The sequence below is a fragment of the Encephalitozoon hellem genome, chromosome VI (genome assembly GCF_000277815.2).
Source record: "Encephalitozoon hellem ATCC 50504 chromosome VI, complete sequence".
NCBI classification, from domain to species: Eukaryota; Fungi; Microsporidia; family Unikaryonidae; genus Encephalitozoon; species Encephalitozoon hellem.
The window spans coordinates 155,180-175,232 of NC_018473.1; the positions used below are offsets into that span (position 1 = coordinate 155,180).

General features: G+C 41.7%; 21 protein-coding genes and 3 non-coding genes across 24 annotated transcripts; 14 read left to right on the forward strand and 10 right to left on the reverse strand.

Annotated features, from left to right (window-relative positions):
- Nucleotides 1–23: 23 nt before the first annotated feature.
- Nucleotides 24–1,421, forward strand: EHEL_061210 (ATP-dependent RNA helicase; the record flags this gene model as incomplete). Its single annotated transcript, XM_003887424.1, has 1 exon — nt 24–1,421. The coding sequence occupies one exon, from the start codon at nt 24–26 to the stop codon at nt 1,419–1,421; it is 1,398 nt and encodes a 465-aa protein (XP_003887473.1).
- A 96-nt stretch (nt 1,422–1,517) lies between these two features.
- Nucleotides 1,518–1,590, forward strand: EHEL_061220. The gene has a single exon. It is a non-coding gene; the product is annotated as a tRNA-Arg (tRNA).
- Nucleotides 1,549–2,121, reverse strand: EHEL_061230 (uncharacterized protein; the record flags this gene model as incomplete). Its single annotated transcript, XM_003887425.1, has 1 exon — nt 1,549–2,121. The coding sequence occupies one exon, from the start codon at nt 2,119–2,121 to the stop codon at nt 1,549–1,551; it is 573 nt and encodes a 190-aa protein (XP_003887474.1).
- An 85-nt stretch (nt 2,122–2,206) lies between these two features.
- EHEL_061240 (HMG domain-containing chromatin-associated protein) lies at nt 2,207–2,752 on the reverse strand (the record flags this gene model as incomplete). The annotated part of the gene is made up of 1 exon (XM_003887426.1): nt 2,207–2,752. One exon carries the CDS (start codon nt 2,750–2,752, stop codon nt 2,207–2,209), a length of 546 nt encoding a protein of 181 aa, XP_003887475.1.
- A 123-nt stretch (nt 2,753–2,875) lies between these two features.
- Nucleotides 2,876–3,652, reverse strand: EHEL_061250 (uncharacterized protein; the record flags this gene model as incomplete). Its single annotated transcript, XM_003887427.1, has 1 exon — nt 2,876–3,652. One exon carries the CDS (start codon nt 3,650–3,652, stop codon nt 2,876–2,878), a length of 777 nt encoding a protein of 258 aa, XP_003887476.1.
- A 105-nt stretch (nt 3,653–3,757) lies between these two features.
- Nucleotides 3,758–4,681, reverse strand: EHEL_061260 (uncharacterized protein; the record flags this gene model as incomplete). The annotated part of the gene is made up of 1 exon (XM_003887428.1): nt 3,758–4,681. One exon carries the CDS (start codon nt 4,679–4,681, stop codon nt 3,758–3,760), a length of 924 nt encoding a protein of 307 aa, XP_003887477.1.
- A 129-nt stretch (nt 4,682–4,810) lies between these two features.
- Nucleotides 4,811–4,949, forward strand: EHEL_061270. The gene has a single exon (XR_009467981.1). It is a non-coding gene; the product is annotated as a U2 snRNA (small nuclear RNA).
- A 111-nt stretch (nt 4,950–5,060) lies between these two features.
- EHEL_061280 (ATP-binding protein) lies at nt 5,061–5,867 on the forward strand (the record flags this gene model as incomplete). The annotated part of the gene is made up of 1 exon (XM_003887429.1): nt 5,061–5,867. The coding sequence occupies one exon, from the start codon at nt 5,061–5,063 to the stop codon at nt 5,865–5,867; it is 807 nt and encodes a 268-aa protein (XP_003887478.1).
- A 54-nt stretch (nt 5,868–5,921) lies between these two features.
- EHEL_061285 lies at nt 5,922–6,045 on the forward strand. Its single transcript, XR_009467982.1, has one exon. It is a non-coding gene; the product is annotated as a miscellaneous RNA (non-coding RNA).
- Nucleotides 6,046–6,180: 135 nt separating this feature from the next.
- Nucleotides 6,181–6,933, forward strand: EHEL_061290 (uncharacterized protein; the record flags this gene model as incomplete). The annotated part of the gene is made up of 1 exon (XM_003887430.1): nt 6,181–6,933. The coding sequence occupies one exon, from the start codon at nt 6,181–6,183 to the stop codon at nt 6,931–6,933; it is 753 nt and encodes a 250-aa protein (XP_003887479.1).
- Nucleotides 6,934–7,014: 81 nt separating this feature from the next.
- EHEL_061300 (uncharacterized protein) lies at nt 7,015–7,581 on the forward strand (the record flags this gene model as incomplete). The annotated part of the gene is made up of 1 exon (XM_003887431.1): nt 7,015–7,581. One exon carries the CDS (start codon nt 7,015–7,017, stop codon nt 7,579–7,581), a length of 567 nt encoding a protein of 188 aa, XP_003887480.1.
- A 16-nt stretch (nt 7,582–7,597) lies between these two features.
- Nucleotides 7,598–8,557, forward strand: EHEL_061310 (Diphthamide synthase subunit DPH2; the record flags this gene model as incomplete). Its single annotated transcript, XM_003887432.1, has 1 exon — nt 7,598–8,557. The coding sequence occupies one exon, from the start codon at nt 7,598–7,600 to the stop codon at nt 8,555–8,557; it is 960 nt and encodes a 319-aa protein (XP_003887481.1).
- A 99-nt stretch (nt 8,558–8,656) lies between these two features.
- On the reverse strand, nt 8,657–9,193 carry EHEL_061320 (uncharacterized protein; the record flags this gene model as incomplete). Its single annotated transcript, XM_003887433.1, has 1 exon — nt 8,657–9,193. One exon carries the CDS (start codon nt 9,191–9,193, stop codon nt 8,657–8,659), a length of 537 nt encoding a protein of 178 aa, XP_003887482.1.
- Nucleotides 9,194–9,236: 43 nt separating this feature from the next.
- Nucleotides 9,237–9,680, forward strand: EHEL_061330 (uncharacterized protein; the record flags this gene model as incomplete). The annotated part of the gene is made up of 1 exon (XM_003887434.1): nt 9,237–9,680. The coding sequence occupies one exon, from the start codon at nt 9,237–9,239 to the stop codon at nt 9,678–9,680; it is 444 nt and encodes a 147-aa protein (XP_003887483.1).
- A 75-nt stretch (nt 9,681–9,755) lies between these two features.
- On the forward strand, nt 9,756–10,727 carry EHEL_061340 (exonuclease III; the record flags this gene model as incomplete). Its single annotated transcript, XM_003887435.1, has 1 exon — nt 9,756–10,727. One exon carries the CDS (start codon nt 9,756–9,758, stop codon nt 10,725–10,727), a length of 972 nt encoding a protein of 323 aa, XP_003887484.1.
- Nucleotides 10,728–10,747: 20 nt separating this feature from the next.
- Nucleotides 10,748–11,311, reverse strand: EHEL_061350 (uncharacterized protein; the record flags this gene model as incomplete). Its single annotated transcript, XM_003887436.1, has 1 exon — nt 10,748–11,311. One exon carries the CDS (start codon nt 11,309–11,311, stop codon nt 10,748–10,750), a length of 564 nt encoding a protein of 187 aa, XP_003887485.1.
- A 43-nt stretch (nt 11,312–11,354) lies between these two features.
- Nucleotides 11,355–11,885, reverse strand: EHEL_061360 (ferritin; the record flags this gene model as incomplete). Its single annotated transcript, XM_003887437.1, has 1 exon — nt 11,355–11,885. One exon carries the CDS (start codon nt 11,883–11,885, stop codon nt 11,355–11,357), a length of 531 nt encoding a protein of 176 aa, XP_003887486.1.
- Nucleotides 11,886–11,979: 94 nt separating this feature from the next.
- EHEL_061370 (uncharacterized protein) lies at nt 11,980–13,926 on the forward strand (the record flags this gene model as incomplete). The annotated part of the gene is made up of 1 exon (XM_003887438.1): nt 11,980–13,926. The coding sequence occupies one exon, from the start codon at nt 11,980–11,982 to the stop codon at nt 13,924–13,926; it is 1,947 nt and encodes a 648-aa protein (XP_003887487.1).
- A 207-nt stretch (nt 13,927–14,133) lies between these two features.
- EHEL_061380 (uncharacterized protein) lies at nt 14,134–15,252 on the forward strand (the record flags this gene model as incomplete). The annotated part of the gene is made up of 1 exon (XM_003887439.1): nt 14,134–15,252. One exon carries the CDS (start codon nt 14,134–14,136, stop codon nt 15,250–15,252), a length of 1,119 nt encoding a protein of 372 aa, XP_003887488.1.
- Nucleotides 15,253–15,426: 174 nt separating this feature from the next.
- EHEL_061385 (uncharacterized protein) lies at nt 15,427–15,654 on the reverse strand (the record flags this gene model as incomplete). Its single annotated transcript, XM_059743520.1, has 1 exon — nt 15,427–15,654. One exon carries the CDS (start codon nt 15,652–15,654, stop codon nt 15,427–15,429), a length of 228 nt encoding a protein of 75 aa, XP_059599503.1.
- Nucleotides 15,655–15,881: 227 nt separating this feature from the next.
- On the forward strand, nt 15,882–16,409 carry EHEL_061390 (uncharacterized protein; the record flags this gene model as incomplete). The annotated part of the gene is made up of 1 exon (XM_003887440.1): nt 15,882–16,409. The coding sequence occupies one exon, from the start codon at nt 15,882–15,884 to the stop codon at nt 16,407–16,409; it is 528 nt and encodes a 175-aa protein (XP_003887489.1).
- A 131-nt stretch (nt 16,410–16,540) lies between these two features.
- EHEL_061400 (SPX domain-containing vacuolar polyphosphate accumulation protein) lies at nt 16,541–18,373 on the forward strand (the record flags this gene model as incomplete). The annotated part of the gene is made up of 1 exon (XM_003887441.1): nt 16,541–18,373. The coding sequence occupies one exon, from the start codon at nt 16,541–16,543 to the stop codon at nt 18,371–18,373; it is 1,833 nt and encodes a 610-aa protein (XP_003887490.1).
- Nucleotides 18,374–18,413: 40 nt separating this feature from the next.
- On the reverse strand, nt 18,414–18,629 carry EHEL_061405 (uncharacterized protein; the record flags this gene model as incomplete). The annotated part of the gene is made up of 1 exon (XM_059743521.1): nt 18,414–18,629. The coding sequence occupies one exon, from the start codon at nt 18,627–18,629 to the stop codon at nt 18,414–18,416; it is 216 nt and encodes a 71-aa protein (XP_059599504.1).
- Nucleotides 18,630–18,654: 25 nt separating this feature from the next.
- Nucleotides 18,655–20,046, reverse strand: EHEL_061410 (uncharacterized protein; the record flags this gene model as incomplete). The annotated part of the gene is made up of 1 exon (XM_003887442.1): nt 18,655–20,046. One exon carries the CDS (start codon nt 20,044–20,046, stop codon nt 18,655–18,657), a length of 1,392 nt encoding a protein of 463 aa, XP_003887491.1.
- Nucleotides 20,047–20,053: the final 7 nt, after the last annotated feature.

Genomic DNA, 20,053 nt, shown 5'->3' on the forward strand with positions numbered 1-20,053 from the left:
TTTATCTGTGCTCTATTTCGCCCATGGAAAAGAGTATCAAGATCAAGGGTGGATCCTTCAAGACCATGGGGCTGGACTACCGGCTTCTTCGAAACATTTCTTATGAAAACCCAACGCCGATCCAAAGAAAGACGATTCCATTAGTCCTTGAGAGAAGAAGTTTGGTGGGTGTTGGGAGAACTGGGAGTGGAAAGACATTGTGTTATCTGATTCCTGCTGTGCAGCGGGCTGTTGAGGGGGAAAGAACGTTAGTAATGGTCCCTACGAAGGAGCTTGCCACGCAGGTTCGGAGGGTACTAAAGAAGCTGTCTAGAGGGATGGAGGATGTGTGGAAATTGATTGAGATAAACACTCCAGGAAATATCCAAAGCACGAGTGTTGATCTTCTAGTGGTAGATGAAATAGATAGGATTCTTGAAGAGCCTAGCCTTAGGGCTGTGTTTGACAAGATAAGTGAGGAGCTGGCATGCCAGAAGATATTCTTTAGCGCAACGCTTCCGGACCATCCGTTGAACATGAAAGTGGTTGAGATCGAAGCGAAGATTAATGAAACGGTCAAGCACTTCTTCTTTTATATCCCAAGCGAGAGCAAGGAGGCAGCTCTGCTCCGAATATTGGACAAGACAAAAAAGACGATTGTGTTTGTTGCAACGAAATATGCTGTTGAACTTCTTCTAGAGATTCTTAACAAAAACAATTTTGAGTCGTGTGGGATTTACTCTTCAATGGATGACGAAGCAAGGAGAGCCAACTTCAGAGACTTCAACACCTCGAGTGCCGGGATTCTTGTTGTGACCGATGTTGCAGCACGGGGGCTAGATATTCCATGCCTCGACACTGTTGTGAACTATGATCTGTGCGATGAAAGAACGTTCTTGCACAGAGTTGGACGTGTTCGAGGAATGGGTGTTCAGTACAGCTTCGTTACTTACACAGATGTTTTCCATTTTTTTAATATTCAAGAGACATACCTCCCGAACGTGGAGATAGGGACAATTCCTCAGGAATACCTGGATGTCTATAACCTTGATGAATTTGAACATCTAAGATCGGTTGCAAGCAGAGGACACCAAAAATGCCTTGAGTTCAGAAGAAAAGTCAGTGTTCCTGGAGAGTATAAAGACAAGATAAAGATGTTCAAGACACACTCTATGTTTGAGCATAGAGAGACGCTTCTTGATAAGTTGAAGGAGATGAATAGTAAGAAGGCCCTGTGCGAAAGAGAAAAGGAGAGGCCGGAGAACAAAGAGTACAGAGATCAGGAGTTCATACCCTATGCTCGTAAAGACTCTAGAATCCATTCATCTGCATTTGGTGTGGCAAAGGACGATTATATTAGGGAAAGAAAGGAAAAGTTTTCCTTTTCTATGATGAAGAGAAAAACAATGAGGAAAAAGACAATACAAACAAATAAAAAATAAACGGGCTTTGTTGGTAATTTTAACTGTGAACGTACTTCTGATTCTAAGCACGAACAGAAACCTGGGGAGAATTGGATTTTGGGCCTTGAAACTAGAGGCCTCATAGCTCAATGGTTAGAGTGTCGGCCTACGGAGCCGAAGGTTGAGGGTTCGAATCCCTCTGGGGTCGTGTGCCTTTCGTTGCATTTTTTCTCTCTGGCTCACTTGTGCACTTTTTCCTTGTCTTCTCTGCCGCCAATGAATTCAGAGCCTTATTTCTGTATTTATTCTGTGTCTCATCGTCTAGTGAATCCCACATCTCTGCAAACATGCACACATTCTCTTCGGGAGACACTGTCATGTCGCCACATATATCGAATATTTCGTTTACAAAGAAGAGATATCCGGAATACTCCCACTTGTACGGACATTCTGCTTTGACATACCTTTTTAGCTTGCTTATGGTATTCTTATCGCAAGACATGTTGCCTTCATCCCCTTCTAGCCCTCTAGTGTCCGATAAGCCCCTATCGCACCTCTCTGCATATATACTTTTCTCTTCGTCCTCCATTTCATTCCATACCTTCACAAGAGCTTTCGCAAGATCCACACAATTCGGATACTCGTTCCTATTGTCTCGGAAAAACTCTCTGGCAAAAACTGAGTAGGGGGATCTCTGCTTTGTAGGCATTTCATACAAATCATCCGGTTCTCCTTTCATACCTATCTTAGGGGGCATATAACATCGAAAAATACTGCACAAAAAGTACAAATACAAAGCCTAGTAAATAGAATTCATTTAATACTTACCTTCCAACCAGGCCTGCCTTCACATTCTTTTCTTCAGCGATCTTGTTATACACCGCCTTCTCGTCATCACTAAGCTCCTTCCACCTCTTTGCAACTGCAGATGTGGTCTCCATCATCGTGAAGTTCGGATTCTCCTCAGAAACAGCTTTGCGTACAGCCTTGAAGAACTCATTGTATCCAGTTACTTTTTTGACTCCCTTTTTCTTCTTTCCTGCTGCCTCCTCATCAGCCGCAACCTTTTCAAGATACTCATGGTACTCTGCACTTTTCTTATACTCCTCAACCTTTGCTTGGTACAATTCTCTCTCTTTATTCGATATCTTATTGTATTCTTCTCTTTCTTCATCAGTTAGCTTCTTCCACATCTCAGAAATAGCTCTTCCTTGCTCTGCAACAGGGAGTTTACTCAGTTCCTCATTCTTTTTTCTTTGCTCTTGCCCAAAAATGAAATACCCAGACATGGGCTTCTTCGGTGCATTTGGATCCTTGCGTCTTTTTACCGCTGTTTTACTCTTTGGCTTTTTGCTCTTCTCAGTTACCATTATAATGATGGGGGTAGAAGAATAGCTTATAAAAATTTAATAGGAACAGCGCACAGCATCTGCAAGAAACACACCATAGCTACCTTACACACAACTCGTTTAATAGATCCAGACATCCTACAACTACAGAATATCGTTCTCGGGCTTGAGCTTCTCCTTGACAATCCCAAGCAGCTTCCTTACCTCAGAAATCATTGCATGTGTTGTGATATATTCTTCTATCGTTTTATGAGCCTCGTTGAAATCTCTTTCAAGTGCATCGCATACTTCCTTTTCGTCTCCACTAACATCAAGATCTAAAGGTGATCCCTCGATCGTATGGCAAAGAAATGCACAGAAGGTATATATATTTTCCTTAAAGCCCAGGAATATCTTAGCTGCTAGCCCGTACCTTCCGAGATCTATATATACATCTGCAATATCCCTCATTGCCTTTCTTTTATGGTGCTTCCAGTTGCTTCCGCAGTAGCATTCGGCAACCTTCTGTAAACATTCTAAGCATCCATCGAGATCCCCTTGCTTTCTCAGCATCTCAGATGCCTTTTGAAAGCTTATGGCTGCTAGGCTTTCCCGTCCACATTGCTTGGAATACATCCCAGACCTCTTGTATGCCGCAATAGACTTCTCGGGATACTCGTCCTCGCACATCTGTGCTATCCTTTCATATACCTGCGATGCCTGATATCTCCCATACTCCCCATCTCCCATCTCATATGTTCTTGCTGCCTCCTCATAGTACCCCACCTTCCCAGATATATCCTCCTCCATGTTTCCTACTTCCATAAATATCTCTGCAGATGCATCATAGTCTGGCGACGAAAACAGACTGAACGGAAATGTTGCCTTTGTTCTTAGTCTTTCGGCTTCCTTAAGCTTTCTGCTTTTGGACTCACCATCCATGGGCCCTTGGTTCGCAATGTTTTTTAGATACCACCGCTTGTTTTGGAACCCGGAAAGTATCCTTTACTCAAAACTTTATTTAAATAAACATCTATCAGAGAGGTCTCAGTGCGAGGAAAGCGGCTTCCTACTGAGATTGTATATTAATATGCCCGCAACACTTATGCCCAGCCCAGCATAGTTTAGGCTGCTCAGAACAATGTCCTTTGTTATTATCGCATAGAAAATAATAATCAGCTCCTTGACAATCCCAGCAACACTCAGGAACACAACCCCCGTTTCTGAAACAAGCGAAAACTCTGCACACAGCAGCATGAACGACAGGGCACCGCAGAGCGAAATGTATCCAAAGTTCCTCATAGCAGCATCGAACGTGTTGAAAAACCTTGAGGTTGCTATCTCCATGAGTCCCTCGACATGCAAAGAGATGAGAAGAAGGAGGAACGATATGGGGAGGCAGAGATCTCTCATGGTGACAAAAACCCCCTCTTTTCTAGCCTCCTGGTTCCTAATGAGGTACTGGACAAACGCCCATCTAAATCCCGCCATCAGAGAGGCAAGTGAGATTGTTCCAAAGCCGACAATGTCAAAGCTTGTGTTCTTTATCGATGTGAGAAACACACCCACGCCTATGGTGAAGATAGTCAGGAAAAACGTTATCGATGGATTCTCAATTCCAAGTGCAAATCCAAACAGAAGGATGAATACCGGGGATGAGGACTTCACCATTGTATAGAATGCAAGGGTTGTGAACCTCAGGGATATCGACGAAAGTCCTATGTCCGTTGCACCTGCAATCGCACATGGAAAAGATGGTCCAAAGTAGTTGGGCTTTGGAGCTTTTTCCTTCTGTAGCCTTAGCACTGTGGATGCACCAAGGAAGTGAATCAGATTCTGTATCGATGCCTTGAACAAAGGAAAGCTGAAATTATATGTCTTCCTGGAAAGCAGAAACGAAGTCAGATATCCCAGACTTAGCGACAGAACATAGTACATGAGTACCAGTCCTAGCACTTTAATTCTGTTCATGGTTTCTTGAGTGTATTTTGTTTTGGACAGGTTTTTCTTCACAATGTTTCAAGCCGTTGTCCAATCGCATTGCTCCATTTGGAACAAATAAATCTGTTTTCTATAAATATGTTTTTTTACACGAGCCCCACCTCTCAAGCCAATCGGCTTTGATCAAGTGTAGTATCTGTTCTTGTCAGTGTAAGAACTGGCATTATCCGCAAGGATAAGTTCTTGAATTTTTGGGCTGGCAGGCTAGTGCAGAGAAGTTTGAGCGCTTGCGTTTCGGCTTCCCTGCAGGAGGCCTGCAGGCCTCATGGGCTTCTGAGCCCTGGATGAGGCTGCTTTCTTATAATGTCTTTATTCTATTCTTTTTAAGTAGATCCCTTGAGCACAGAGTATGAAGTATGCAGAAGTCATTATAGGGCCACCCGGAAGTGGAAAGTCTACCTATGTCATGTGCAAGAAGGAGTGGCTTGCACATAGAAGCCCATACACAGTGAATCTTGATCCTGGCAACTGCAATGACAGGGAGTTCGATTATTCAATATGCTCAATCTCTCCGTCCTTGATGTATCAGGAAAAGCATAATGTTGGACCCAACATGTCTACAAAATGCATTCTAGAAGAATTCTCTGCAAGAATGGACGAGTTCTTTCAGGAGAATATTGAGGGAACGGACCACTATATTCTGTTTGACTTTCCAGGACAAGTGGAATTCTTTATGTCCAGCGACGTTCCCAACAATATAATCAGATATCTCAAGAGTAATGGATATTCGGTGGTCATCGTCAATCTTGTTGATCTTGTATTTTTCTCGAACGACCACTCATTGATTTCGTCATATTTGATTTCCACACTATGCCTATGCCTCCTTGAGTCGGCTCAGATTAATGTGATTAGCAAGTGTGATAGCTGGAGAAAGCTTGATCTGGGGTACCCTTTGGAAGACGTTGCATCGCTAGAATGCCTGGAGAAGGTGGGGAAGAAAAAGAAGATACATGATGAGATGGCTTCGTTTGTTCAGAACCAGGGGCTACTAGCCTATGAGATCTTGGATTATGACAACCCGGACACAGTCTTAAGCCTTCAGATTGAGATAGACAAAGCAAGCGGGCTTTTCTTCGAAGACGATTACTTTGCAACTGAAAAAATAACAAGCATCCCTTCAAAAGACGATGTACTTTCAAGATACAGGCTGGAGTAAAATTTTCAATGTAACTTTTATTGAGTATTTGAAAACACAAAAATGATAGCCCCCTCCAAAGCTACGGAGTAAGGACGGTTCCTATCTCTGCCATTTGGAGGTATAAAAAGAGCTCCAAGGAAACATGGCCTTGATGGGTCCATGTGCCATGGAGTCACACATTTTTATTTAAAGTCTTTTATCAAAGCCATCTTCCCAGAAATATGATTGATCAGCAAGTGACTTTTTTTATCCGCCTATTTGCCAGGCAAAAGGAGAGAGGGCTTTTATTGGTGGTGGATAAGAAGATATAATACCGAGCAAGGAACTGTGCATGGAGGGCGTGGAATGCGGCGATGGCTTCCAAGCTAAAAAAGAGCAAGATGGCATCAGCTTGTCCATAACAGTGCCTAGAAATATGGCAGAGGATTCTAGATTTTGTAAGATTTGCTACTCGTTGACAAATCCAATAAACATGAAAGATGATTTGATCTCTCCTTGTAACTGCAAAGGATCCATAGGTCTCGTCCACAGCGCATGCCTAAAAATGTGGAGATACAGAGGCAAAAGAATTAAGGATATAAGAAAATGTGAGCAGTGCTCTTCGTTCTACAGGCTGGACAATGAGATAGTACCGCATAGAGTTGTGGTTTCACTTGTAACAGTTAGCATCTTGCTTCTAATGTATCTGGTGTCAACCATTCTGTTTAAGTCATTAGTCGACGCATTCGTCATAATAATAAGAGACTTCTTTTTCACGGATGTCCATGCACTTGTAGATATCGAGATGGGAAGGGGCCTTGAATATGTTTTCTTCCAGAAGCAATCTCCTCTAGAATATAAGTTTGTGGAGACGAATGGGTTTATATATCTCTTTATTATGGTTCTGCTCTACCAAGTCTTTTCTAAGATAAGCTTCTTTTCCATATTCAACTACATGTTTACATTCTGGAGATTGAATCAGTTTGACTTTGCACTAGACAAGGTTCTCTTTGGATTTATGTCTATGTACTACATGAAGAAGGCATATAATGATATCTACGCTAGAGTTGACGCCGGTCTTATTTTCTTTCTGAACTATAAATAGCAGAATAAATATGGATAGGTGTGTGGAGATCAATAATAAACTGTTGTTTTTGAGCAATTTTGGAAAGTGTTTGGATCCCTGATGTTTGCATTGATTGAGACTTCGTATTTTGCTCTGCTACCAGTGGTAACTCTAGCTTCGTACATATTTGCAAACAGCCTGACGAGACATGGCCATATACCAAAGGGGATTTCAAAAAACAACTACCAGTATTTCTATGCATATGGGATTATCCTGTCGTTCTTACTGCCAATCAAAAACATCTATCCTTTTCATCTTGGACGCCGATTCATAGAAACCAAGGTTCTTAGATATTCCAGCAGAAGTAGGATGAGCCTTCTTCAGTTCGCCCATGGAATGGTATATTATACATTTATCTGTATACATCTCAGGGACAAAGCCATTAGAAGCAAAGGTATCTTTGTGCTTCTCAACGCCCTTCAGTTGCTTTCCCATTACTTTGTCTTTGTTCGAAAGACATTTCAATATTCGCACTATGCCGTTGAGGTGATAATATATGCATTCGTCTATTGGGAGGTGGGGACAGCTCAGATGCTTTTCAACTTTCTATACGTCCTGTCCTTTGCATTTTCGACCATCAGAAATAGAATGACCTCACAAGAGAAGCCCAAGGAGGATATTTTCTGAAAGAAGCCTCCCCACAATGGACTTTGGCCTTCTCGATGAAAAACTTAGAGGAAAAACCGAAGTAGGCCTGTTATCCACTGAGGAGTACAAGCACATGCTGAGGGATGTCTATGACCATATAAAAGGAAGACACCCGCATGTAGATACATTTCTACTCAACGGAGAGGGTATTCTTTGTCCTCTGAAGACCAAATCCTTTGAGTTTTTTGTTCTTCTTGGAGTTTGCTGTCCTCTTCATCCTTTCGAAGACTTTATAAGCATCTCATGCTGTATGTCTCAAGAAGACATGAACCGCCTGGAAGGAAAGCAGGAAAACATAGTATGTGACTCGGTCTACGGAGGATATTCCTCAAAGAGCGAGGATGAGATAGATAGCAACACCTTCGTGGTAACAAAGAGCCAAATGTTCTACGACTACTATTTCTACAAATACGATGCAAAATCTTTCTATGAGCTGGAAAAGCGAGATAGAATGCAGTACCTTTCGTCGAAATGCAACAAGGGAAGGATGATCCAGGATCTTCAGATATTTGCAATAATATTTACATCGAGAGTCTATGAGGAGTTAGCAAGGACTATTAGAAAGGCACTTATTTCTAGGCGCAAGAACGCATATCTCCTGTTTCTAAAAGACCTTTCCTATGAAAGAATGATAACCATAGAGGGGACTGAGTGCATTGTGATTGTGGATTGCCCGCTCTTTGAATGCAACCTTGAGCTGCACATTCCTATTGTGACTCCCTTTGAGGTCGAATATGCGTTTTCCGGAGAGTGGAAAAGATTCGACAAAAATTCATTTTCTATCGAGCCAGAGCCCAAAAGCGATTGCACAGAAATTGATCTTGTTGGCAGGGCAGGAAGGATTCTGCTTAAGTCTGAAGGACAAAACGTTCCTTACTGTTATGGCGAGGAGGATATGTCCATCCATAATGGGGAGAGCGGGATTCCATGCAGATATGATAGCGAGGGGATATAGAGACGTAGTCATCATGTGATACATATCCTCCCATAAAAAATAGGAGCAAGTTCTGAACACAGCAATCTCAGAAGCGCAGTCCGAAACGGCAAGAGAACATTACTTTTTAATCAAAGACTTAATAGAGCGGAGAATACTTACAATCATCATAGACGGCGCGGATTCCTTAGTATCCTTGGGCCCCTTCTTTCTTGGAGTCTTCTTAGGGCTGGCCATGAAAGCCAGGTATCTGATACCAAAGTGTATCAAGTCAATTGCCAACAGTCCAGCAACTATGGACATTAGAATTACATAAAGATTGTTTCTGAAGTTATCCTTGCCCCCAATATAGATATATGAGTTTGAAAGTATAAAATCGTATGCAGACTTCTTATTTTTCAAGATGTTGTAAGCCTCTGTCAAGAGTGCAACGGCATCCTCTCTTTTCTCAATTCCTGAGATGGGGCTTGGGAGCTTCATCATCTTTTGGTATAGCTTCTTTATGCTTGTGATGGAGGCATTTTCTGAGACACCAAAAACTTCGTAGAAGGTACTGTAGTTTGTTTTTTCATGGAGTCTTTTGATCGCCATCAGTGTCGAGTTCAGGTCATCTGTAATTGCTGTCACCAATGCTACGAAAAGAAGAAAACACTTCATTAGGGTACAAACAAAAATCAAGGAATTTGTTCAAGGCCCCAAAATGGGTGGGATGATTTATGAAGGAAAAGGAACGAATATGGAGTATGAAGAAGTGTTTGATAGTCTAGTGAAGGACTTAGAAGAAGATGTTCTATCCCTACAGCTCACGAATTTCAATGACGTAAATCACACACATGAAACCAATGGAAAGTGCTCTATGAGTGTGAGAGACTTGGATGAGTGCACAGAGAATATTCAGGTAAAAAACATCGAGTACAACAGCCAGAAATATATTTTCATGAGGTCGATCAATGATGATGCACAACCCTCGCTAATATTCATCAGCGTGGATGGGGATGAAAGGGGGCGCAAAAGAGGGATGCTAGTAACGTCTTTCTGTGGGATTCTCAAGTTGATCGCTACCTTTGATTACCAGGCAGCCAACAATGTTACAGCCAAGATCTTTAAAGTTCTTGGGGAGTACTCTTGTGAAGAAGAGGAGTAGAAGAAGGATTCCTAGAGCCGATGATTATTAAATCCATGATATTTATGTGCCCATCAGCTTTTTTGTTTCGGACCTATGAGGATAACGTCGTTCAACGTCAACGGCATGCGTTCTTTCAGTAAATATGTAATGAAAAGCTATAAAATGAGATTCAACGAATATGTGAAGGACATCCTCCGAGCAGATATCTTGTGCGTTCAAGAAACAAGGGGAAATGAAAATGCACTAGGAGAGTTCCACTCCCTTAGGGACTATGTCACATTCACAAGCGTAAACAAGAGGAGTAGCGGAAGGTCTGGTGTCTCGACAGTGGTATCGAAGAAACTGTATTGTAGGGGAGTTATTCATTCGCCATTTTCGGAAGAGGGAAGGTCTCTATTGACTGACCACGGAGAGTTCAAGATTCTAAACCTTTACTTTCCCTTTTTTGACGAGAGGTCTGAGAAGGACAAGTCTGAAGTGATCAGGTTCTACGATGAAATTGGTGCATTTATTAGGGTGCATGAGGATGCAATTATCTGTGGAGATTTCAATGCAGTCTACTCAATCATTGATCATTATCAGTTCTATAACGAACTTCTGCGCATACAGAGTAAGAGAAGGCATATATCGAAGAAAGAAGAGATACATGAAATAGGGAGAAAGGCAAAGAAATTTGTGTCCAAAACCGAGCTTCCCTACGAGTTTTACACCGAGGATGCATTGGAGGCATACCTTTTCGAAGTGCAACAAAGGAAATGGCTGAAGAGTTTAATAGATGGCGGAAAGCATGTGGACGCCTACAGGATTCTGCACAAGAAGCCTGAGTCTTATACGTGCTGGAACACAATGCTCAACATGCGTCCTCACAACTTGGGCACAAGAATAGATTATATCCTTATTCCATCTGGATTTTCTCATAGATTTAAAGATTGTAACATACAGCCTGAGATCTATGGTAGCGATCACTGTCCAGTATATGTGGAAATAGACTTTGATGTCATGGATGATGGAAATAACATCTTAGGAAAAAGAAAAAACAACATCCTTGACTTCTTTGGTCTGTGAAAATAGTATAATATTGATATTCATATGACTTTGTTTATGTTTGACGCTACTATGTTCAAGTGGTTTCCATTGATCTTCCATAGGGAGCATTTGGACAACAACACAATTGTCCCTACTTTTAATCCAAACTCATCTACCACGCTCAAAGGACAAGACCCACATATTGATCCGCTTTCGTCCACAAGCTCCAAGCAGGCGGTGTCTGCTCCAAACACATTCAACTTTTTAATAATCCCTGCAAATAAATTCTCGATCTTATACTTTTTGCTGCCCTTTATCTTGTTTATGTCTGCATCGACTTGGTTTTCTTTTTTTACCCGTGACAATACGTCGAAATCAAGCTTCATTATATGAAATGAGGTAGGAACTTGTGAAGATGTAAGCTCATGGACGTCGTCTTTTGTATCCTCGTCTTCCGAAATCTTCTCAAAACCTTCTTGAGCAAATGGGTCTGGAGGCATCTCGCTAGAGAAGCCCCTTGATACAATACTGCTAGCAGGAAGATCATTGCCATTCACCGTAGAGCCCGTTTGGCTTTCCTTCCTTGCTTGCGTGCTCCTGAGTTCTGAGATAAGCTCATCCATATGTAGGGTTGTAGAAGGCATCTAAAGAAAACTCAAAGTATCTTTAATGTTCCTTTAATAGTGACTGGTCAAAGACAAACAATCCCATGCCACTATCTCCACATCTGACACAGTTGACATGCAAGTCGTTGAGCTTTGAAATGGATCTGACCTGCTCGGCAACAAAATCCTCAAGGAATTCAACAATGGTTCCATCTCCTGCCTTTGCAGCTATTTCAGAAATAGTCAATATATTTTTAAGCACCGCTTGCTCAAATTCTTTGCTAGCCTCAAGAATGTCGCTTGTCTTCTCGTACTTTTTGATATCTGGTGCCTCTACGCTTTGGAACTCGATCTTTAGACCCCTCATATTCATGAAGTCGATGATCTTCTGAGCATGCTCATTTTCCTCAAGACTACATTCTTTGAAAAACCTTTCCAGTCCCCTGAGACAGACCGTAGGATTACCGAAGTGAGCAGCACATGCCGTGTAAAAATAGAACGCATTGTACTCCAATAGAAGTTGCGAGGAAAGGAGCAGCCCCGCCTCTGTCTTCCACTCTTCTGCCAAGGCTTGGTTAGATTCTAGATCCATTGCGAAAATAAACAAAGATGTTATTAAGAAGTGTTTCACGCATGATCCCAAACCAGTGCTTCATACTAGAAATATTTACATCAGATGAACCCTGATGAAGCAGAGGTATACTTTTTTGGACATCCGTGCAACGGTCAATGAGCTTCGGCCCAGGCTAGTGGGGAAATTCATCCAGAACTTTTACACAACGTCGCAGAGAATCATCTACATAAAGTTTAGTAACAAGGACATTCTCCTTGTCGAGCCCGGGGTTAGGATCCATTTGACACAGGAGCATGATATGGACATTTCCCACTTCTGTAAGATTCTGCGAAGAAAGGCCCGAAGGGACAAGGTTGTTGATATATACCAATGTGGATTTGATCGTGTTGTTGTTCTTGAGCTTGGAAGGCAAAAGATTGTATTTGAGTTCTTTTCTGGAGGAAACATTTTGATTGTGGAAGATGGGAAGATATCGGAAATATTTCGGGTTGTCAAAGACTTGGACATTGTGAAAGGGTCGGAATATGTATTTAACAAGGTTGACTTTGACTTCAGCATTGATGCTTTTATCAGGAGTGATTTGAGGGACTTTCTTCCCTTGGATGAGCTTCTAGTTAAGAAAGTCCTGGGAGAACTAGGTGTAAAGATAAGGGTCAATCCTATGGACATGAAGAAGTCTGCATCGAACGGAATTCCAATCAAGGAGGATGTGAAAAACACCTTTGAAGAGTTTATGAAAGAGTTTAAAAAGAGAATCGAGGACATCCAAGGGTATGGAGGAGTGATTATGGAGAAGGGCAAGCCATCGAACCTTATTCCCTTCAAGATTGATGATGCAAGAGACTTTCCAACATTCAATGATGCGGCAGAGTTTTTCTTCCAAAGCAGAAAGAAATTTGGAAAGAACGACAGGGAGTCAAAAGTGGATAAGGTGAGGAAAAGGCAGGAGAATTACATGAAAGAAATGGAGCAAGAAGGAGAGTCCTACAGGAAGAAGGCAGAGCTGCTAGAGGCAAATGCAGATTTTGTGAACAAAATACTGGACATTTTCAAGGTTGTCAAGAAAAACAAGGTGAAGTGGACCGACTTTGAAAAGTTCCGGGAGCAAGAGAATAGGAAGGGAAATGAGATTTCAAAGGCCATTGTAAAGACAGACTTCATATCACATACTTGTACAATAGTCTTAGAAGGCGAAGAGATCCAGATTGATTTTGAAGTCACCTTATTTAACAACGTAAGCAGGTTTTATCAGAAGAGCAAGAAACTTGAAGAAAAGATTATGAAGACGAGGGACAGTCTTGAGGAGGTGCTGAAAAAGATAGCACCGAAAGTAGAGACCAAGAAGATCACAAGGGCCCTTTACTGGTTTGAAAAGTTCCACTTCTTTTTTTCTTCTGATGGGGTGCTTGTAATAGGGGGGAGGAATGCACAGCAGAACGAGATTCTCGTCAAGAAGCATCTAGAGCCCAATGACCTATACTTCCATGGTGACATGCATGGAAGCTCAAGTATTATTGTCAAGAAACCCACGCCAAAGACAATAGAAGAGGCGGCGTCTATGGCATTGTGCATGTCAAAGTGCTGGGAAGCTAATGTTGTTTCTCCTGTCTGGTATGTCTATGGAGAACAAGTTAGTAAGACTGCCCCTTCAGGAGAGTACCTAACAAAGGGATCTTTTATGATAAAGGGAAAGAAGAACTATGTGGAATGCCATAAGATTGAGTATGGTCTTGGGCTGCTATTCAAGGTTTTGAAGGACATTGAGGAGGAGATAGGGGACATGAAGATTGACGAGAAGGAGGATCATAAGTTTGTGAGTGACCCGTCGGGGATGGAGATAGTCCACTCGATGCCTGTGTGTGGACCCTGGAGTGTGATATCTGCATACAAGTACAAGGTTAGGCTTGTTCCTGGTAGGGAAAAGAAAGGCAGATTGGTGCAGGAAATATCGAAAAGATTTGTTGGACAAGCACCTGACGAGGAAAAGAGTTACGTGAAAAGCATATCTGTTGAAGAGTACATAAACGTTTTGTTCGGGAATGTTAGGATAGGGAAGTGATGTCTAATTAAAGGTTATAAATAATGTTTTTGCACACCCTTGTAAAGCAGAAGAAGGGATTGAGCTAGTGTGAAGTCCTTTAAAAGCTTTTAAACAAACACCAAGGACAAAACGTTCATGCTTCTGATGGGGCGTGAATACCTATCCTCTGGGACATTTTTATTGTAATTTTTCGTTGTATAAATTTTTTCTTGATGGGTGTTGTGAATGGGAGAGCACGAGATAAGAAGAAAGTGCTTGTCTAGGAGAGGGAAGGAAGCCGGCAAGGAAGCAATGAAGGCCAAAGGGCACAAGATGGGGAAGGAGCAGGGCTGTGGGAAGGCGGCTTTGGTTGGAAGGTGGCTCGAGAAGCTGAAGGAGCTTGGGCTAAGTGGAGAGGAGAACATAGCCTCAAGGAGAAGGGATGACGAGGAGAGCATGTCTGTTGGAAAGGATAGGGGAGAGATAGATGATAAATGGGGAACGAATGAGGAGAGAAAGGAAAAGATCCGGCAATTTGGAGGGATATCACATTTAGAATTCAAAGGACTGAGCTTAAACTTGCACCTCTATCTTCCGAAATCTCTTCAAAAGCTGTCGAAGATATTCCGTGTCTTGGAAACGATTCAACGATTTAATGCTGCAAGAAACTTAACGACAATCTTCATAAAGTCTTTAAGATGTATAGAAAACCTTGTCAAGCAGAGAATAGTGGTTGGAGATATTGAGAGAATGTACTACATAGCGCCGGATCTTTTCAAATTCAAAAAGATAAGTATTCACCACGATGGGGAGGAAGTTGATACCTTTGTTATTTATGTTAACGGGGAAACAAGAGAGTTCAATGAAAAGCTTGAGAAGCATGTCAAGAAATGCCACCAGGAGTTTCTTGACAAAAATGGATATACTTGCAGCGGAGGTAAATTTCATCCAGAATTTAACTTCGAAGAGGTCCCTTTGCCTCGGAAGCCTTTATTTCCCGAGGAGGTTAGGGAAGAGGCTGCAGAAAAGGAGACTTGTATCCCAGCAAAAAGGAACGCAGCGGCTGTGGAGTCTGCAAGAAAGAGGGTGTCCACAATACTGGAAAGAATAAGAGAAAAAGAAAGGCTAAGGAGAGAGGAGTTTATGAACAAGTCCAAGGAGGAGGAGGACAACTTGCTATTGAGTAACAGAATAAGGACATTGTTTATGTCTGAGAATAGGCGTGCAATTCCGGTCAACAGGGTTGTAGAATTGTTGAAGATATTTGACGGGGCAAATACAATTAACAGAATTATAAAATGGGATTCTTCCCTGTTCTATATAAGGACCATGAACGGAATAGAGTACCTTGTTTCAAAGGGATAGCATTTAAAATAGGCATCCAGACTCTCTTTTCTTTGTGATTTTGGGGAAGTACCTCCTTTATAGAATAATAGTGGTTTGCAGAAGGCTCTTTAATTATTTGATATCTCGTGCCGATTAAACGTCTTTTGTTCTACTATATGACTTTTAGGAATAATTTACAGTTTGGCTACAGAGTTAAGCCATTCTGGAAGTAGAGCTGACCCAAAGATTCCTATTTTTCATGGAAATCCTTGGCCGGCTTATTTCCATAGTGGCCATGTACCCGGAGAGTTTTTCTGGCAGATGCCTGGCAACAGGAAGCCCCTTACTTCTTACCTTATCTATTCTTAGAGCAAATATCTTCCTTTCTAGATTCCTTTGGAGAATCCCCAGAACCTCAGGGCTGCCTGTGGAGTTTTTCATCAGGGTTACAGTTGATGTTTGTTTTTAAAGTATTTTCTAGGACTAACTAGGCAGCAAGTACTGTAGATATAGAAAGTGCAGAATCGATCCATAGGGTGGAATTAGGGAGAGTGGAGGCTGGGCTTTGTACCGGATATACTTCCTCGGCTGTCATCAAAAATATTTAGAAGGCTGTTATTTCCACTGGTATGACTTGGCTTATTATATTTTACACAAGCGGTATCCTTATGGTAATGTCTCCAGAGGAGATTCTTCATATTGCGTACGAAGAGCTGGTTGAGATAGAGCCCACCACCTCAATACCGGAGCTGTGTCTTATGGACAGAGTTTATCCTCCGATGGTGCCTCTGGACATAGTAAAGATCCCACTATATGCTGCCTTGCTCCTGAAGAAATCAAATATGTGCAAAATAAGACTCCCGTTGTACTTGCAACTAGAAAATCTCAAGGCAGCAGTGGATACAGAAGTAGAAAAAGTCGACGAGTACTCACGCATCCACCCGTACTTTTTCCCCCTTGCAAAAGAGCTTCTGGAATGCTGCTACAACACAGAGAACATAGAGGAAAGCAAAGTGATGGTTGAAAAGATCAGGGAGATAAGACTTGCAAAAACACTCAAGGGCATCAAATGCTTAGACGGAAGAGCCTTGAACATGAACAATATAACACTATTTGAATTCAATGAGGTTAAGGAGCTTATTATCGGGTCTACGGAAGTTGGGAGGAAGATCGAGAGTCTATCCAAAGGCCAATGAGAGATGTGGAGTACGTTGCAAACCATCTATGAATCAGAAACCTGTTTCATTGGAGAAACCCGTTTAGTGCATATCTACGATGAAACAAGTAGGCACGATATATAATTACTTTCTTCCAAAATCGGAAACTCATGAGATTTCAGAAGTATCTTAAGCGAAATGTATATACGCCATACAAATACAACTACCTGGACTACGAGAACCTAAGAGAGAGGCTTAAAAAAGAAAATTTCACTTCGGATGACGAGGATGAGTTCATTAGGGAGCTGGATGCCAACATAAAGAGAGTTTTTGGATTTGTTGAATCCAAGCATTCTGAGTTTGTTCAGAGACTGAAGGTAGTCGAGAAAAAACCATCTAAAGAGATAAAGGCCAAAATAAAGGAGATAACTGGGGAGATGCGCCACTTTGCAGAGTTTATAAGGATAAATGTCATAGGATTCAAAAAGCTTCTAAAGAGGCACGACAGAGATACCAGTTACAAGCTCTTTTCTTCTTACAAGCCGATGCTGAAGGGTAAGATTAGATCCATTGAAGACCTTGATGACTTGATATATAAATCAAGTAAGGTTTCTCTAAAGGTTACAAAGATGAAGAAGAAAAAGTCTGAAAGTAACTGTACGTTTATAAGAAGGACTGATAAGTACTGGGTTCACAAGGAAAATGTTATACCTGTAAAATTCTATATTACCCAGCATCTTCCAATATATGTTTTTTCGAAGGATAAGGAGAAGAGTCCATACAGCTCATGGAACAAAGATTCACATGACACATGCATATCGTCTGTGTACTTCGACAATGTGACATTTGATCTTTATGGGGAAAGACTTAAAAAGCTTCATCATTCCGAGGCGATCAGAATAAGATGGTATACTTCCAAGGTTCCTGATGTTGTGTTTATCGAGAGAAAAAGACATGAGGACGGATGGACGGGTGAGTCAAGTAAAAAATTGAGGTTCATGATCAGTGAAAACCAGGTTCTTAAGTACATTAATGGAGAGGATGTATGGGACGATGTGAAGAGGCTAAATGGAAATGAGGATGTAAGGACGCTGTACGAGGAGGTTCAGAGGTCGATCATCAATAAGAGATTGAGGCCTGTTGTCAGGACATTCTACAGAAGAAGCGCATTCCAAATCCCAAACGATTCTAGTGTTAGGGTAAGCCTTGACACAGATCTATGCATGATAAAAGAATGTAGTGATGCTGAAATAGCCAATCCAGCCTACCCGATCAAAAGATGGAGGAGAAATGACATAAACTGCGAATTTCCTTTCAGAAACATTCCAAAGAACGAGATAATACGGTTTCCTCACGCAATACTCGAGGTCAAAACGCAAAGCCTTGATGAAACAAAGCCCAAGTGGATTGAAGAGCTTATCAATGGGCCACTAGTAGAGCATGTGCATAAGTTTTCGAAGTATTTGCATGGATGTGCGGCTCTTTATCCATTTATTCAGGATATTCCCTACTGGCTTCCACAGGTATCTGTAGACATAAGAAAGGACCCGTTCCAGCCGGACGTAGACAAGAAGTCCTTTAAGGATACAGTTCTGGTCGATATTCCCGCTGACAGTGAGCCTAGCAACAGCGAGAAACTTAGCCCTATAGACGTTCATGGAAAAAGAATATCCATTCCTGTTCGTGTAGAGCCAAAGGTATTCTTCGCCAATGAAAGGACCTTTCTGTCTTGGGTTCAATTTGCGATTTTCTTGGGAGGTATTGGGAGTGCGCTTCTAGGGCTCGGGGATGAAAGGGCTAGCTTTTCGGGTCTGATCTTGATTCTTGTAGCTATAATCTTTTCCTTCTATTCTTTGTATCTGTATTTATGGAGGGCTAGTATGATAAGGAAGAGAGACCCGGGTCCTTACGACGACATATATGGGCCTGCTGTCCTTGTCTGTGTGTTCCTTGTTGCCATGGGGCTTTCGGTTTTCTTTAAGTTTCCATTGAAAAGATTCTGAAATGAAATAAAGCAATTTTATTGATGTTTTCTTCCAACTACTACACAAAGAAGTCCATGCTGGGAGCTTTCTGAACAAACTTCTTGGTGTTGTCGAGGCATTCAAGAAGCCATTCGAGGGTAAGCCTTTCCTCGGCCTTGAGAGCCTCCAGCATCTCTTTCAACTTGTTATTGTACTCCATTACGCTTATAATATCCTCTTCAAGCCTTTTAAGCTTGCTTTCCAATTCTTTGTTAATTTCTTCTATTGACTCCATGTGAAAGGGTGGGCCAGAGCCAAGTTTATTTGTTAGCAAGGCCAGCATAGTAGGCACTTCGCTTGTCATCAAACATCCTTTTGAAATACTCCTCTAGAAACAGGCATATCTTCCGAGTGTCATCCTTGCTAGTCTCGACATACTTTTCATAATAAACAACAGCTTCAGTGTACATTTTCATATTCTTGTAAGCATCTCCAATGTACAGGTACCCGTCAGGATCATTCAGTTCTATAACATTTTTGAAACATCCAATGGCATCATCCATTCTGTTGAGGTTCATGTAGCACTGTCCCAATGTTGTCCAAACAATGGAGTCGTTGTTCTTACATTCCAATGCCCTCTTAATGAAAAAAAGGGCATATTCATACATGGTCATTGCTGCATATGCTTGCCCAATGCTGTACCAGGCTCGGTAGTCCATGGGGCACATTTTTAAGGCAACGTTGTAGGAGCTCACTGCCTTCTCCATGTTTTTCATCTCAAGATATTCATGGCCAATAAGAGTGTGAACTATAGAGGAGGAAGGATTCAGCTTCATGCTAAGTCTGAAATACTCAATGGCCTTTTCGTGTTCTTTCTTCATAGAATAGTAATTAGCTATGCAGCACATAGCCTCAGACCTATACTTATTTATGTTCAGGACATTTTCTGCCAAAAGGATAACTCTGTTATCATTTTTTATATACAAAGCATTTGAATACAAATCTATGTAGTCCAGATCATAATAAAAGGAGTTCCTTGTGACCTTCTCAAAAACCTCAATGCATCCATCGAAGTCCTTTTGATGGTATAAGACTGCGCCTGCCAAATTCGGATATTTCATGTTGATGCACAGTCCGTCCGAAGACTTTATCCATTTGCCTCCATGCCCTTCGTCTTCAGACATCATAGACGGTTTCCAGGCCTTCTTGATCATCTTTGTACAAAACAGATACATGAAAAAGAAGTCGCTTAGCCCGCCGACAATGTTGATCGACTCGATAATCTCTGGTGTTGCAAGCTCTGCAAGGTCCAGATATGCCTCCCAAAACCATGGGTTTATCACAACAACATCCGACAGAATGCGGAAGTCTCTCTTCACCTTACCCTCAATGTAGAGCAAAAACTCGTCCTTTTCACAGCCGCACCAGTGAATTTCCACGGGTTTGTTAAGATGAATAAGCAAGTTTATGTTTCTTATGAAGTTGATTCTTTGGGAACAGCATGCGCAAAACACAATCTCTTCAAGATGTTGAAGGCTAGTCTTGCAGAGAAGAGAGGCATACGCCTTTCTGTATTCCTTTATGTTCTGATATGTCAGTGAAAGATACTCCTTTGAAGACAATGACACAGAGATTTCGTCAGATGTTATTCCAACCTTCGATAGAAAGTCGACTGTTTTATGCAAGTTGCGCGTAAAGAACTCGGCCATCATCAGGGAT